The sequence below is a fragment of the Belonocnema kinseyi genome, chromosome 2 (genome assembly GCF_010883055.1).
Source record: "Belonocnema kinseyi isolate 2016_QV_RU_SX_M_011 chromosome 2, B_treatae_v1, whole genome shotgun sequence".
Lineage (NCBI taxonomy): Eukaryota > Metazoa > Arthropoda > Insecta > Hymenoptera > Cynipidae > Belonocnema > Belonocnema kinseyi.
In genome coordinates, this window is record NC_046658.1 from 122,031,732 (window position 1) to 122,049,920 (window position 18,189).

Consider the following 18,189-nt stretch of genomic DNA (forward strand, 5'->3'; position numbering starts at 1 on the left):
TTTACTGGTGTAATCAGACCCGGACAATTGATGAGCAGCTACTATTGTTTTGCATTTTTCAGGGCCCATTTTATTTGCAAGCTTATGAACTGGTTGACGCGCAAACAAGAGCATGTGGCTGCGCGCGAGGCAGCCGAAAGGGCGGTGTAGACGTCGAAAAAGCGCTGACTGTTAGTCGCGAAAACCATACCTTCGCAGGTCCTATACTAATATTGAATTATATCAATTTAAAGCGTAGCTTCTAAAGAATAAGTAGGTTTTCTCAATTTTAAGAAATATTGAATAGGCTAGAAATTATAAACGGTCTAAGTTGGTGAAAAATGTCGAATTTTCAACCTTTGAAAATTCATAACTTTTGAAATATGCATTTTACGAAAAAGTTACAAGGAACACTTTCGTCTTCAAATGGGCCATATTATCTAAAAAAAATTGTCCAGATCGAAAAAGTCATTTTTTCATAATTTGTTTAAACAATTGCGATTTAAACAAAACGTACCACTTTTTCGAAAAAACGCCGGGTATATTCGGATTCAGCCGCTCAAAATACATAAGAATCATACCTTTTTATCCTTGGACATATTATTGCATACGGCAGCATTGCCCGCTCCAGGACTATTTAGAAATATTTAGTAAGTATTCTGAACATAGTACCTTTTATAGATAAAAGACACAAATATTCAAGAAAATGATATAACAGTTCTAGCTACGTAATAGCAAAAAGGCACAGGGTTTAATAAAATATAGGTATATATATATATATATGTCTCGGTTATAACAAAAATAATTTGTTTAAATTATATATTTCAAATTGATTTCTATAAAAGTAGTCAGTTATCAATAAAATAGAGAATCGTTTTGCGATGGCCATTTGTCCCTTAAGTTAGTACCTCCTCTTGTAGTGTTCTTCATCTTCTTCAGGATGTGCAGCATTGTACGCCAAAGCTCGCTGAATCGCAACTGGAATTGGGGGTGGTGTGGGCAAATGGGCCCCACTTGCTCGGAAACCGTTTTCATCCGAAATGTACGTTAAGACAATTGGTGTACCTTTAAAAGTCAGATAAAAAATTAACAATACCAAAATGTTAGTATTCAGGGTTGATATTATACGTCCCTTCTACTATAAAATCTCCATCTTTCCCCTTTAAATTTGAAAACATTCTTATAATCGAGATGTTCCTATAATCTTTTTCCCTTATTTTGCAAGGTTTTGATTCATTTTTTAACAAGCGTAAACAGAAATTCGAGATATTATAAAACAGGACGATTTGAAAGAAATTTTGTTATGATATACTAAGATCAAATATTTCCGCAAATCTAACAACAGGGTAAATATGAAGATGTTTTATAAAAATAAATTGTTTTAAGAAAATAGTTGTATCGACTAATATTAAACTAAAATTGTTAAGTTTGGAATTTCTACTTTATCAAGTGAAATATTGCCTTTTCTACGAAATAGATAAATTTGTAACCAATAGTTTAAAACTCAACTAAAAAGATGAAAGTAGTTCGAGTGTTAACCAAGTAGATGAATTTGCAACCAAAAAAGGTGAATTCTCAACAAAAAATGTAATAGTTGATATTAAAACTTAAAACCTAAAATATATTTGAATTTTACTTGAAAAAAAATATATAATTCATCAAAAAGGACGAATTTTTAATCAAATAGTTGAATAAAAAGTAAGATTAATTTTTAACCAAACAGTTGATTTTTACCGAAAAAGATTAAATTTCTAACAAAAAGGCGAAACTTTTAAACCTAATACACGAATTTTCCCAAAATTATTGATTTTCAGCACAGAAGTCGATTTTTAACAAAAGAAAAAGAATATTTAATCAAGAATGTAATAGATAACAAATAAGTTAATTATTCCGCCAGAAAAGATTTTTCAGTCGAGGAAGAAAAAGAATGTCAACCAACTTGTTTAATTTTCTAACCAAGAAGAGGAATTTACTAAAAAAAATTAATTTTAAACCTAAAATTATGAATTTTCAACGCAATTTTTTTTATTTTTAAACCCAATAGTTGAATTTTTTGCACCAAAATAGTTGAATCTTAAAACCAAAGTAGATAAAATTTTTAAACAAACAGTTGTATTTTCAAACTAAGAAAATGAAATTTCTACTGAAAAAAGAAATTTTTGAAACCAAAAAGATGACTTTTTAACAAAATTTTGGAAATTGAAAATAATATGTATGATACAGATTGGTTTATAAAATAGATTTATAAAATACGTTTATAAACTACGTAAATACTTAAACTGAGTATTTAAAAAAATGATTATTTTTATAATTTAGGTATTTTCGTTCATAATTTTTTAATTTTAGTTTATATGCAACATAATTTTTTTAGCTGACATTAAAAAACAGTTTGAAAATTTGTGAGCTTTCAATTGATGAAAATACATTAGATACAAATTTAAGCGTCGAAGGAAACAAAAACAGCGAACGTAAAATGTTCAAATAATCATTTTTGTGTTTTCGAATTCTAGCTTACATGGCAGGGTTATGTATTGAAAAAGACTAGACAAAAATAATGAGAGTCTTTAATCGAAATCTCTCCACTAATATAAATGAATTAAAAAAAATTTAATCATGAGCTTTTTAAGATTTTTTTGGTTATTTATTTAATCTGCATTATTTAATTGAGACAAAGCAGATTTTTTGCCTTGTTTTGTTATACCTGCTGAAAAACTCTTTGTTATATCCACTGAAAAAGCAATCTTTAATTATATTATCTTTATGATAAAAATGGATTCTAAGTTCCTTTGTTGTAATTTAGACCTTACTCAATAAATTTATTGCAATTCTTGAAACCATTATTAAGAAAACATTTGTTTTATTTATTTCTTTTATTATTATATTAATCTAGGAGCTAATTAAAGTTAAAGTTTTACATAAAATGTAGAACTATTCAGAAAGGAATAATGAAAAAAAAATTATCGGCATACCATCAGGTGCAGTGTAGCTATATTGCCCACGCACCACTTCTCCTTGTCCTCCAGGACCGAAATTTCTTGGCTGTCCTTGTTCTGCTACCGATATCCCATTTTCAGTATCGTAGCTGGAAAGTAAATTCATATTAAATTATCCTTATCTAAACTAACCTCACGCTTTATTTTACATACGAACCAATCTTGCTTTAAAAAAATCATGAAATATTCTCAGAATATACCTTCAACTTAAAATCGTTTTTGATATTATCATCTTTTCCTGTCAACCAATTAAATTAAATGCTGGCCTTTCAAGCAACTCCAGTGTGCTACATTTAAATACCGTATGAGCTTAAAAAATAATTTTATTATCGCAAAACCTTGTGAAGAAAACCACTTAATTGGCAAAAACGTCCTTGCTTATAAATATTTGTGTAATTATGTACCGGAAGGTCATACATTTTTGCAAATTTTGTTTACAGAGCTTATCTCACAAAGACGGCGCAGCGGTGGACGTAAAAAAAAATTTTTTTTAAACTTCAAATTATCTTCTTCGTGGCCTGTTTATTTCAGTTTCATGCTTTCTTATTGCCAGATCACACACAGGGTCACACATGATTGGCTGCGCTTGACTACGTTAACGTTTATACCACTATTAGGTCTTTATGAGGTAAGAAAAATTATCATGCACAGCGAACCACTAAATTGGGCAGTTATGATGATAATGTTGAGAGTGTCTAACAAAATTTCAGTTTTAAACACAAATGTATTTATGGAGAGGATGTTAGATGTAAGCTATTCACTTTGACTTAAAAAGGCTCAATTTTATTATTTTTTATTATTCAGAGTCGCCGTTGGTCAAGAAAAACCTGGAAATTAGTCGAAAGTCAGGGAATTTTATTGATCAGGGAAGGTTATTCAAGGATAATAAATTTTACATTTCACATTCTTTTATTGCGTTTATAAAAGTTTCTAGATGTTTAAAATGTTACAAGATTAAGATTATGGACTTCGAATATTAATAGCCAAGGGAAATAAATACTTTGTCAAGTAAAAATTAGGGAATGTTGGTATAAAATTAACTTGTTGACCAGAGTTTATATTTTTGAATTAAAAGTTAAACTGAGATCATTCTCGCTTGAAAATTTCATTTTTTTCGTCTTTATGGTTTCAAAATCCATCTGTTTTAGTATGAATTTAATATTTTCTGTATAAAAATTCAAGTGTTTGGTTGAAGGTCAAATCACTTTTGTTTAAGTGATTATTTTTAAGAATCATCATTTTAGTTGAACGTTTATCTCTTTGTTGAAAGATCCTTTTTTTTAGCAAATTTTGTTTTAACTTAAAATTTATCTTTTTAAATTAAAACTTTAACTACCTAGGTAAGACTTGACTGTTCATCACTTTGGCTGAAGATGTAACTATTTTGTTGAAGATTAGTTCTTTTTTAATCAATTTTAGAAACTGATAATGTAACTAAAACATTTTGACTTAAAAGCGGACCTTTATTAGTTGAAAATCGAAAATCAAAACTTTTTTCTGGCTGGACTGATACATCTTTATTTATTGAAAATACCTCTTTTTGGTTGAAAAATTCATAATTTTATTTGAAAAGTCATATGTTTTTTCGAAAATTGGACTATTTCGTGAAAAAATCGTTTTTTTTTAATCAGTTTTTTCAACGGATAATATTACATTCCCATTTTTGGTCAAAGCATTAACTCTTTTGTCGACAATTTATATTTTCGGGTCAAAAGCTGAACTGTTTCACTGAAAAATTGTCTTTTCGTTTGAAAGTATACCAATTTGTATGCATTTTTTTTCTTTCTTGGATGAAATTTTTGATTTGTTAAAAACTCGTATTTATTGCGGGAAATTCTTTATTTTAGTTGAAAATTTACCTCTTTGGTTAAAAAATTGACTTTTCTGTTGAAAATTTATTTTCATTTGTGCAAAATTCATTTTTTTTACTGTCAATCTAAGTTTTCCATTTCTGGTTGAAAAAATAATCTTCTTAGCTGAACATTCAGCTATTTGTTTCAAAATTTATGTATTTTGTGAAAAATTTGTCTTTTTTGGTAAAAAATTAATCTTCTTGAATACAAATACGTCTTGTTGGTTCTAAAATTCATCTCTTGGTATAAATCTTTTTTTATCGAAATATCAACCAACACATATCTTGTTGACAGCTCATATATGTAAGTTAAAAATTCAACTACTTTTTAAAAATTTTAATTATTTAGTTAAAAATTTAACTCCTGGGTTAAAAATTGAACTATTTATGGAAATAGAAAATTTAAGAATTTCGTTAAAAATTCTGCTATTTTGTTGAAAATTTAAGTATTTTCTTAAAATTCTGTTCTTTTTTTTATAATCTAATACATTTTTTGATAAGTTTTATTTTTTTTCAAAAATGCAATGATGTGATTGACCATTCCTCTATTCTGACAGAGAATTTGTCCGTTTGTATTGCAAATAGAACTTTGTTTAAGTCTTTTCAAAAATTCAATTATTTGGTTGAACTTTCATAATTTTTGTTTAACTATTCGACCTTTTGGTTGCAAAATTCATTTGTCTAGGTTGGAAATTCCTATATGAAATTTTTAATATTTTGTTAAAATTCAAAAATTATGTTGCGAATCAAATATTTGGTTAAAAATTATCTTTTTTTATTAAGTATTTCACTGTTATTTTGAAAATTGGTCCCTTCGGATTGAAAATTTATCTTTTCTCGTAGGAAAGTCATCTTTATTGGTTGGAATAAATAAATTTGAAATTTCTAAATTATTAAATTAAATTTTATTATTTTATTCTGCTTATAAAGGATTTAATTTTAAAAACGTTGCAACATAAAATACAGGTATTCGAACAATAATTGCCAGAGAAAATGAAAGATTGGTCATAAAAAATGATTGAAAAGTAACAGAATTATGAAAATTAAGTTTTTCGATCACCCTGTAAATTTAATATGATATTTAAATCAGTTATCAAATAGGTTATTAGAGCTGTCAAAATCTATACCTGTAGACATTTTTTATTTTTTTTATTTTTGTTGATTGATCCCCCCGAATATTTTTGTTTTCCAAATGAAGAAAATCCCTATTTTTTCAACTTGTTTAGCATTAGCTCATAAATGCATTTTCTCTTGATTATTCAATTACAGTTATATGAACCACAAAGAAAGGTTACTAACGGTGTTAATCATTTTGAATTAAACGTGCTAAAATAATTTTCATGATAAGGGAAATGGGCGCTCCTATATTGACAGTACATAGGTAGGTTAATTGCGATTGTCCGATTACGTAATGTATTATAGCGAATTACGCAGCCGTATAATGCCGTTGATTAACATCAAAGCTAATTATATTTTTCTCAGTCGTTTCTTCTTTCAAATTAAACTTCTGTCTCTACATTTATGAATCGTCTTCAAAAATATCTGTCCTGCGTCTAGAATCGTTTTTTTTTTTAATCTCATTCAACAAAAGAATCAAGATTAAAGTTCTCAAACAATTTTATTAACATTCATTATTCAGAGTTCTGTAAAAGAAAGTGATACTACCTATTATTTTCATTCAAACGAACATTTCTAAACTAAATATACTATACAGATTTTTCATGATTAAATTCTGAAACACTTTTCTTGGCCTCAACAGAAATTCATAATTCTTATAGATCTTTCAACTATCCTTTTGTTAAACTGATACAAATGGCCTCAATTCACCAAAACCCGATTTTCTTCTGTCAGGAAAATGTTGGTTCACAAAAATTTTGTTACTTTTATAGCAACTAAATCTTTTTTTTCGAACCAAACATTTAGATCAGAGTTCTCACGTAGTAAAATGATTTTTTTAAATGAATGAAAATAATTTTTTCAAATTTCTGGAAAACAAAGTAAAGGTAAATAATTTTTACATGAAACATTATTAAAAATTGGTAAGAAGTGATAGTAGGAAGATAACTCAATTGCAAAAAAAAACATTTATAAAATTAAATTTGTTATAAGTTTAAAAATTTGTTTATTACAAATTTTCAATAATATTATTTTGATTCTTCAAATCATAGAAAAACTATATTATCTAGAGGTCGGATTTTTATCAAAACTATTTTAATTCAACCAAAACTGATTATCTTAGGTTAAGAAAAGCTTTGTTCAAAGAAACAAAAAAATCTTGATGGGATACAAAACAAATTTTTTTGATTTTTTAGCAGCTAAACCTTTTTCTTGTTCGAACAAAACATTCATCTTTGTGTTCCTGAATGACCAAATAATATTTATCTCTAAGAACGTAAATTATTTTGGAAATTTCTGTAAACAAAGTAAAGTTAAATGATTTTTGCATCAAACTCGTATTGGAACCAATTGACGAAAGAATATTTTTCACGGAAAAGAAAAGCCAATATTTATTCAAATGCAGATATTTTCAAAAATTGGTATGAAGCGATAATAAGAAAAAATTCAATTGCGAAAAAACGTTTTTTAAAATCCTTATTATAAGTTTTGAAATTTTTTTGTTAAAAATAATGCTCTTTCTTCAAAGTGACATCAACAGTAACATTATTTTGATTCTTACGGTAATAAAAAACTATACTTATCATAGATTTTATTTTTAGCATGATAGCTACCTTAATTCAACTAAAAATGATTTTCTTAGATCAAGAAAATGTTCGTTGAAAGAACTAAAAAATGTTGTTGAGGTAGCAACCAATTTTTTAAAATTATATAGTAACTGAACCTGTTTCTTGAGCACGAAAAGCCTTTATCTCATTGTTCCTAAATGGTGACATAATATTTCTTTCCATAAATAAAAATTACTTTCCAAATTTCTAGAACACAAAGTAAAGGTAAATAATTTTTGCATGAAACTAGTGTTGCAACCAATTGGCGAAATAACATTTTTCGTGAAAAACTAAGCCATTATTTATTCAAGTTCTGTTATTTATTTAAACTGGTGTGAAGCGATAGTAAGGAAAAATTTAATTGCGAAAAAAGTTGTTTAAATAAATATTTTTATGAGTTTAGAAGTAAATTTATTTTAAAAAATGCTTTTATTTAAAGTGACATGAAGAGTAACATTATTTTGATTCTTAAAATTGCACGGCAGCTACCTTAAGGTATATTCGTGTCAAGAGCCAAATGTCTGAAAAAATAGTTTATCTATGATTTGAAGAATCGAAATATTATAACTAATGTCTTTTCTGTTAAAAAACATTATTTTTATGAAAAATTTTTTAATTCATTAAAAATCATTAATTTTACACATGTTTTTTTACAATTGAATTTTTTCTGACCACTGAATTTTTCCAACTTTTTAAAAAATAATTGAATTTTAATAAATGACGGCTGATTTTTTCCAGAAAAACATTCTCTACAACTCTACTATTTCCAATTTTGGAATTATATTTTTCTCTGGCTGAAATCGTTAGAACAATTTTTTTGTTAAGAAAACATTTTTTAAGCAAATAATTATATTTTAAGACTATTTAGTTATTTTCAAAAAAAATTCAAATTCAAGAAATTCAAGTTCAAGAAATTTAGAAAGTTTTTTAAAAAGGTTTAAATTTTTTTAAATTTAAATTTCTTGAACTTGAATTTCTTGAATTTAAATTATTTTAAGAAATTAGTAACAAGCGATAGTACTGAAGTATCAATTTCAGAAAACATGATTAAAATAAGTTTTTTATAACTTTCGAAATTTTTTTATTGAAAAAAATGTTTTTCATTCGATATGACTTCATAAGTGATATTATTTTGATTCTTAAAATCATAGAAAAACTATCCTAATCAGAAATTTGATTTTTGTCACGACAAATCTTAATTCATCCGAAACTGATTATGTTAGGTGAAGAAAAGTTTGTTAAACGAACCCAAAAATGTTGTTGGGATAACAATATATTTTTTTGCTTCTATAGCAAATAAAAATTTTTCTTGTCCGAACAAAACAATCTCAGTGTTCCTAAATGGCGAAAAATCAATTTTTTTTAAAGAGAAAAAATTATTTTTAAAATTACTAGGCACAGAATAAAGTTAAATGGTTTTGCATGAAACCCGCATTCCAACCAATTAACGAAATAATAATTACCACGAAAAAATAACCCATTACTTGTTTAATTTCAATTATTTGCAAAAATTGTTAAGATGCAATAAAAAGAAAAAAAATTAATTGAAAATACATTGTTCAAATAAATTTTTGTAAACTTTAAATTTTTTTCATTACAGAAAATGTATTTTATTTGCAGTTACAACATCAGAAATATTATTTTGATTCTTATGACAAATACCTCAAGTCAACCGAAAATGATTTTCTCAGGTAAAAAAAGGTTCGTTGGTAGAACCAAGGAAATTTGTTGGCATAACAATTTTTTAGGCTCCTATACTAACTAAACCTGTTTTCTTGTTCGAAAAAAACGTTTATTTCAGTGTTCCTAAATGGGGAAATGATTTTTTTTCAACAAATAAAAATTATTTTCCAAATTTCTGGAAACCAAGTAAAGTTTATGAATTTTTCTATAAAACTCATGTTGCAACCAATTGACGAAATAATAAATCCTGTATAGAAGAATGAAGTGTGGAGGAGTCGTTCGTGAAAGTCTACACGTGTAGCTGTCACGCGAGGATTATTCATGTGCATATATCAACACGCGAGTATATTGACACGTTTCTTATCGCCATTTTTTTTAAACAAACAATAATTCCAACTGAGTTTGTACACAATTACACGAGTACTGCAATTAATTAGCCTATTGCTGAAATGCAGCAGCAATTACATATCGTAGGTGTCAGACATTCAATTTTACAATTGATTAATACCCATCGTTATCTTGTCATGTATCTACACTATTTAGTGATATACAGATCAAGTCATTTTTCAGTGTATATTTTTCAAGTGCATTTAAAATAATTATTTTCCGTTTAGTAGATATTTTTTCTCAAAATAACTATTGGCGCTATCCTGTATTATTATTGAGGAGTAACCGAACAAAATATGATAAATTTGCTCGACTTAATTTCTGAATATTTAAGGATATATTGTAGCTCAAATTTAAATAATTAAAATAAATTTAAAATTGAGCTATTATATTTAGTCGGGCTTTTAAATATACTATGTTTTGAGTTTTGAACAAAATTTTAAGCTTCGTAAACTTGTATGTATATTGAGGTGATTCATTTTATAAAGGAAAAATAAAATATTTTTGAATCTAAACACAGAAGCTAGCCTCACTTGTAAGTTTTTAGTCAACAAATTAACAAATTAGAATCCCATATGATTAGGAGGTCCTCCATTTGAGTTTTTCCTTTTTTATTAATTTTTTGTTGTTTTTATTTTTTCAATGAAAAAAAAAAATACATATTTTAATCAATTTTTAATAAAAATAATAATTTTATCTTACTCGGTTTAAACCCTTCGATAAAAATTTGATATACGGCGCACTAATTACAAAATACAATTTGTAAATTAAAAAAGTGACTTATTATCAAAAAATTTGTATTTGGATATACAGTGAAGCCTCGAAGAACATTTTTTTCGTCAACTTATGTTTGATAATCGAATTGATGATATCTCTAACGTTCAGAAACAATCATTACCACCACTTTTTCATAAAACGGATTTATCACATTTTGTTTCCCCGCTCCTCAGCTATTGAATAATAATTTTAATTTATTACAAAAAACTTCGGTTTATTAACAATTATATTTTTGTATATTGTAGATGATCTGAACCATGAAATTTGAACGCCTAATTAGTTAAAATTATTTTTTGCTTAATAATTTATGTACTATTTTAAAACTGACCTGTAAGAGTAGGAGCCATCAGGTGACTGATCGTGAGTTTGTCGAAGAATAGCAATCCGCCTTCCATAGTAATTATCAGGGTAATAAGGATACCTATTCAACTGACTGTGGACTATTGTCACTAAACCCAGAAGAACCACCTATACACAATGCATGAGTGCATTAGAAATACATATTAAGAATTGTAAAAATATGTAATAACACATTATTATGAATTTTTTATATCTTTGATCTTTAGTTTAAAATAAGATATGAGTAATAAGTCAGTTAACAGTGAAAAATTTTACTCTACATTTATCAGAAATAGGGGAATTATATTTTAAAATTGATGAAAAATAAAGAAAATACAAAGCATATTTTAAAATTATTAGTATTTATCATTATAATAAAAACTATACAAATTTTAAATATTTTTGATCGGTTTTTGAATTCAGTTTCTTGTCATGTACTCTTACAATTTTTTATCGAATAGATGGTCAATTAATTATTCATTTTACAATGGAGATTCTTTTAATTGTCTTCATTCAATGTTGATAAAAAAAATAATATTTTTTTAATCTGCACTGGCTTACATTTTGATAAACAATGTATTACGCGTATTAAAATAGTTGTTTATTAATAAATGTGTATACAAATTAGTATAGAATATCTTTTACTATTTTAAGACAATAAATTTATAGTTAAATAAAGTTCAACAAGAAGAGGTCCAGTTCAGGTTGTCAGAAGGATTTGTTATTTTGATATGTTTTTCCAAACAAAAAAATAATACGTATTTCACAGTTAATCACAAAACCTAATTTTTTATTTTTTAGGTGTTTGAAATTTTCTTTGTACTCTCAGTTAATCCTATAAAACTTTTAATTTTGAAAAATGACAAATTGCGCATCATTTACGATAAAAAAAATTGTGAAATAAAAATTTGCCTGGCCTCAAAATTGGATAAACCCTCAAAAAAGTAATAGGATGTCTTTCTTATGTAAGCAGAAGCTGTTAAAAAATATAAGAAAGTAAAGAAAAAATGCGGTGCTTTCCAGAAATCTTAATTATTATTTTCATCGAATTAACATGACCAGAAAATTTTCAAGAAAACAAAAAAAAACGAAAACAGAATTTATGAAAATATGAAATACGTGTATCTTTATTTTCATCATGATACATTTAAATACCAAATCATTCTAACACTATAATCTAGACTTTTCCCGAAATTTCTCCTCATTTAAAATTGAATTTGTCTACCCGTGAGTATTTAGTATTTCACAAAGACAATTTTCCACGAAACGTCTTCGATCACTCCCGATTTTATTGGTTGATTATTTAATAATTTAAAAAACAAGGATTATCACTTAGAAATATTAGAGCACCACAAATTCCGAAATTTGGTAAAGACCGATCACTCACAATTAAATTCATGACTTCGACTTCGTCGTTTAATAAAATCCAATAAAGATTTAATTCCTCCTTGTTAATAACAAGTATTGTTGTTGCCACTGCCAACTAAGTAACAAGAAGATGAACCTCGTGAGAATTTATAGTCGACGGCGTTCTGATTCTTCATTCTTGGCGGTGGTTGGTCTCTAAAGAGGGGGGTCATCTTCGGAGGACTTCTATTCAAAAGTGGGGTGCTATTTTAGCTGTGGAGGTTTGTACAAAGTGTTTTTTACTTACTGGCTTATTGTTTGTATTTGTGTGCATTTGTGTGCTAAATGCCTGCTTCGTATCCTGAGGGCTCAACGTTACTTGATTCCACATTGTAAACCCACAGGGATTCAAATCTACCGATCATTTGCCACGGATCATCGCAGGGCGTATTCCTTTCACTGGTTCCACCTCGATGATACGCGTAGTATTGCAAAATTACCCTTTCCTTTGTAAACTTTTACGATATCCATTAAGAATTAAAAAGTCTATTCCAAACAATCGCCTCTTGTTCGGAGATATGATAGTAGGCTCTTTGATAAAGGAAAATGTCTGCATATTCCGGAGGGCTGAAACTCATCACTTTCGACTTGGAATCTTTAGGACGATTTTTTTATCTTATTAAATTTAAAAAAGCGTCATCCGCAAATTACGTAACGCGATTTGGAGGAGAGTATATTGGTAAAATCTCTCTGTTTTATATTATCGAGAGGGGTGGACGGATTAGATGATGTTACTCAAGAACAATCCTACTACCAAAAAAATACATCAAAAAGATTTTACAAGTTCAAGGAAATTTTATAGATTAAAAAAAAAGTCTAAGTACTTAATAATTAAATTTTAAGTTAAAAGTATTAATTATTTTTGAAAAATTAATTAAATGTTACGTTAAAAAGGATGGTTTTCTTATAAAAAAGTCGAATTTCCAACCAAATAGTTAAATTTTCCACAAAGAAGATAAATTTTCTACCAAGAAAATTAGTTTTCTGCCAAAAAAGACGAATGTTCAACAAATAACATAATATTTCAATCAAATGTTTAGATTTTCAACTAAATAGGATCCATTTTTAACAAAGAAGAAACACTTTTTCAGACAAACAGTGTCATTTTTAACCACAATTAAATACATTTTAAGACAGAATTTTCAATGAAATAGTTACATTTTCTACCAAATATAAAAATCTGCAACTAGAAAAACTCATTTTTTTTAAATTCTTTTATTAATTCAGGTTAACCTTTCAACCAATTAGTTGAATATTAAGCAATCAAATTAATTCTTATACCAAAAAAGTACAATTTTAAATAAAATTCATAAATTTAAACTAAATAATCGAATTTTCAACTAGAAATATTACTTATATAAACTAACTGCATTGCTTTTTAACACAAGATAGATTACTTACAATTTTATCTAGAAACATCAATTTTCAACACAATAGTTACATTTTTAACAAGATAAATGATTTAACTACAGAAATAAATTCTTAACAAAGTACAGTTCAACTTTCAAAGAATTAGTTTATTTTTCAACTAACAAAAAATGATTAAATTATCAACTAAAAATGTAACAGATTCATTTTCAGTTGAAAAAACTAATTTTCAACCAATAAAATTACTCTTCTACAAAAAAAAGCGAATCTCTGACAAAATTGTCCAATTTTCCAACAAAAATAAATGTTCCACTAAGAAAATTAATTTTTTACTGAAAAATATGAATAATAAAAAAATGCAGGTATTTTCAAACGAATAATAGGTTTTTTTTTACTGATAACGATAAATTTCTACGAAAAAAAAAACAAAATTTCACCCAAATAGTTCAATTTTAAACCAAAGAAATGAAGAAAAAACAAACTTTTTTGCAAACTAGTTTTACTGTCTACCAAAGAAATGAATTTTTAACAAAATCTTTTAATCTTTTTATCATAAATAAATCAAATTTGTATCAAATAATTGAATGTATCTTCATGTCGAAAAATAAATTTCTAACAAAATTCAGTGTAACTTTCAAACAAAAAGATAACTTTAAACAAAAATAGAATAGTTGCATTTTAAGTTTACGAAGGTAATTTTTAAAAAAGAAAAGACGAATTTTCAACTAAAATGAAACTTGAATAAAAAAAATGAATTTTCAAGTAATCATTTGAATTTTAACAAAAAAGATTGAATTTCAATGAACATAATTAATTTTCAGTTGGAAAAAAGTCTTTTTCGATTAAAAATGGAATAGTTAAATTATCACTTTAAAAAATAAAATTTTTGTTTAACTCAACCAAAAAGATCAATATTGTACCAAAAAACCCGACTTTTAGAAAAAGTACATGAATTATCAAAAAATAAATTAATTACTAACCAACTACATAGTTGAATTTTTTAATAAGAATGTAAAATTCATACGCAAAAAAAACAACTGATTTTCAACAAAATAGTAAGGTTTTCAACTTAAAAAATGAATTTAAAACTGAATTGAGATATCTTCAGCCAAAAAATTGAAAATGTTTAGAAAAGTAGTTCAAATTTCAGACAATTTGTTCAACATTCAACCAAGAAAGATGAATTCTAAACAAAAATTTTCTTCGACAAAAAAAAAAATAATTTTCAACCAAACAGTTGAATTTATAATAAAAAGGTTACATTTGTACTAAAATAGATGAATTTCAAACCAAAAAGACGAATCTTCAAGAAAATAGTTCAATTTGCAACCAAACAGTAACATTTTTTATTTAGCATGCTCGTATAAAGAAATTATTATTTCATGAACCCGTGAAGATTATTCAATGTTTGACGACTCAAAAGTAAGGTAAAATTCAAAAGATCACTTTTGTGGAATATCAAATTAATAAAATCATATCCCAAGCCCCTGCCAATAGCTGTAGATGATGTAAAAAATTCCTTAAAAATCGGAATCTTAATTTTGTTTTTCTCAATACTCACAAGGTCGAATTACTTTAACTGGGGCTCATTTAACGTTGAATTTAATAAGCTCTCCAACGGTTCGAAAAAAGTATTTGTACATATCTATTTTAAATTTTTACTAAAAATGATCAATTTCAAACAAAAAAGACAAATTTCCACCAAAAGATTTAAATGTAATGTAAGGAAGTTTTTTCATAAGGAAGAAACAAAATGTCTTACAAAAATATTAATTTTTCAAGCCAAAAAGACAAATTTGTTAAAAATCAGTTTATATTTAACAACGAATTTATTTCTCAAACAAATACGTAGTTAAACTTTCAATTCCAAAAAATGAATTTTCAAGAATACTGTTCAATTTGGAACTAAGCAGTAAAATTTTTAATTTAGTATGGTCGCGTAAAGAAATGATTATTTCATGAACCCGTGAAGATTATTCAATGTTCGATGGCTCAACAGAAAAGTTAAATTCTAAAGATCATTTTTGTAAAATATCAAATTAATAAATTCATATTTCTAGCCCCTGCCAATAGCAGTAGTTGAAGTAAAAAATTGTTTAAACATCAGAATCTTATTTTTGTCTTTCTCAATGACCTCAAAGCCAAATTACTTTAACTGAGGCTCATTTAACGCAGAATTTAATAACTTTTCCAACGGATTAAGAAAAGTATTAGTGTCCATATTCTGGACGGCGCGGCGTTTCCACCTTTCAAAGTCGAAGTTAATTTTAAAGAGGTCGTATGTGGAGTAGTGTGAAACTAACCGACGGTAGTGTAATAATACACTTTTAAACCAAAAATAATGAACTTTTAATCAAAAATATTTAGATTTTTTTATTTTCTTCTATTAATTCAGTTTACATTTCAATGAAGAAACGAGAATAAGAGAAAATGAGGAAAAAAGAGAGGATTAGGGGAAGGGGCGGGGGGGGGGGGGGGGGGGGGGGGGGGGGGGGGGGGGGTCATATCATTCTTATAGTGTCTTATATTGATGTCAGTGATTTCTAAAAAATGCCTAACCTAATTTGTGGATGATCTCTGCAATTTTGACAGGGTTCCTTTTTTGAAAATCTCAATTTGAAAGTCCTACTTGATCCTTGTATCAATAATAATCATTCAAGTTTTCTACTTTCTCGGATTCATAGCTTTGAACTTGAAATCTCTACCTTTATCGAATTTTCTAATTTTCAAACACACGAAAATTAAAATCTTTCAAATCGTTTCCAAAAAAAGTTCCAAAACATTTTTTATCAAATATTATTCCTACCTAAACAGCATCCAGAAATAGGTTGCATGGAATTATGATTTAAACTACGCAACTAAGATCGGTATGTGTGTGGGCTATAAAAATGTTGTTAACTTTACCAAGCCGCTCCTTACAGCATGACCTCTCTTTTCATCTAAATAATAATTGCTGAGATATAATAAGCAATTTGCTTTCGCTCTATTTGGTACACTCACCCTCTATACATCCTTTCGACATCCTGTCAGGATCCTACAATCTTTGTATGAAATATAGCATTCAAAATATACAACAACCTCTACTTATCGAAACGATCTAATCTCTACTTGCACTCTTAGTTAAAGTAACATTTATATTGAAAACAAAACATCGATGGCTAAGGACAATACTATTTTTTCACTCTCGACTCTATAGCTTTTGATTCACTACCGAGTGTAGATTTATTTCATTATTATGTTATGACATGTCTGGGCGGTCTAATATTTCAATACAAAAGCATCCTTCTTTGCAGATTTAACGCTCTTAACATTTGGTTACAAATTTCACGTGTCAATAACTTCATTTTACTATCCAAGGCATTCCTCACGAAAGACTCAGTTTTATGAAAGAACGACATGAAAGGACGCGTGAATGTTAATCATCTGATCCTCAACTAAGATAATGCGGCCCATTGTAACACCTGAGAAAAGATAGACAAGGTCTACACTCAAGGAAGTTATAATGTTGCAGTTGGGCAACATTTTATTTACGAAATCTTTATAAATGCAAGAATTAATTAACAGAGTGGCTACTAGGGCGGTCCAAAAATGAATTTTTTTTTGGAATTCACAAAAAAATAAATGCGCTTTTTCTGTTGAAGAAAATTATATTTAGAGGTTCCGAAATCCCACATATTTCTCATTAAAAAAATACGATTTTGTAAATTTTATTCGCAAATTTTCTTTACAACTAGCTATAGAACACAAATAAGTAATTAATTTGGAAATACCAGCCTCATTAGTCTGTTTCATGGAGTCCTCGAAAAACGCCGTAACTGAAAAATTGGATTTTCTGAGTTTCTAACGTTAGTGGTAATTTTTTAAATACAAATTATTTCTAATATATAAGCATTCTATTAATGTGTTTAGCTATTTTCTTTTAGAAAAAAGTTCGAAAGTCGCGGCTTTTTCGACTTTTTTAAGCAAGTTATTGAGCAAAACTATTATTATTAAAAATAACATCTTAGAATAATTCTTGAAAGTTGCTATTTTTTGACATTTTTCAACTTTTCGTCCAGTTTTCACTTAAAGCAAAATAAAAATGATTGCAATTTAAGAAAAATAATTCTTTTAACAAATTGTTATTGTTTATATCCATCTTTTCCTATAGCAATCCTAAATATTTTCAGCTTTTTCTGAAATTTGCTGTTGTTTTATCAAATTTTCACTTTTCACTTTTACTATGTTACTAAAGTATCATTTAGGCCATTTCATTTCACTGGGTATGGAACTGTGCAAATTTTTCTCTTACTAAGGTGAGCTTAGAATCACTGTATAAATTTAATCACAACCAGTGATGACCTGCGGCTGCATCTGAATGTATTAAATGAACTCATATTTGCCTGCACGTTTGGCCAGGGGAGAGGAACACTGCAGAAGACCACCTCAAATTTAGAAAAATAAGTCTTTACACTATTTTTTATTTTTATAAATATTCTTTTTTTCAATAATGCTAGATAGCTGCAGTTTGTTTTTAAATAATCAATTGTTTGTCCACTTTTCACTTATTGTTTAAAACTATCTTTGCCTATAGTAATGATAGATAGTTGCGAGTTTTTTTTTTATATTTTCTACTTTTTTCAACTTTTTACTCAGGGAGGTAATAATTAATGCAAGTTAACAAACACAATGGTTAGAACAT

The 18,189-nt window shown here is 27.2% G+C and overlaps 1 protein-coding gene across 1 annotated transcript; it reads right to left on the minus strand.

Annotated features, from left to right (window-relative positions):
- Positions 1–759: 759 nt before the first annotated feature.
- LOC117167522 (endocuticle structural glycoprotein SgAbd-1-like) lies at positions 760–12,225 on the minus strand. The gene is made up of 4 exons (XM_033352524.1): positions 12,121–12,225; positions 10,723–10,862; positions 2,949–3,061; positions 760–1,044 (listed from the first exon to the last, which is right to left on the minus strand). The coding sequence occupies exons 1-4, from the start codon at positions 12,130–12,132 to the stop codon at positions 881–883; spliced, it is 429 nt and encodes a 142-aa protein (XP_033208415.1). The 5' UTR covers positions 12,133–12,225; the 3' UTR covers positions 760–880.
- Positions 12,226–18,189: the final 5,964 nt, after the last annotated feature.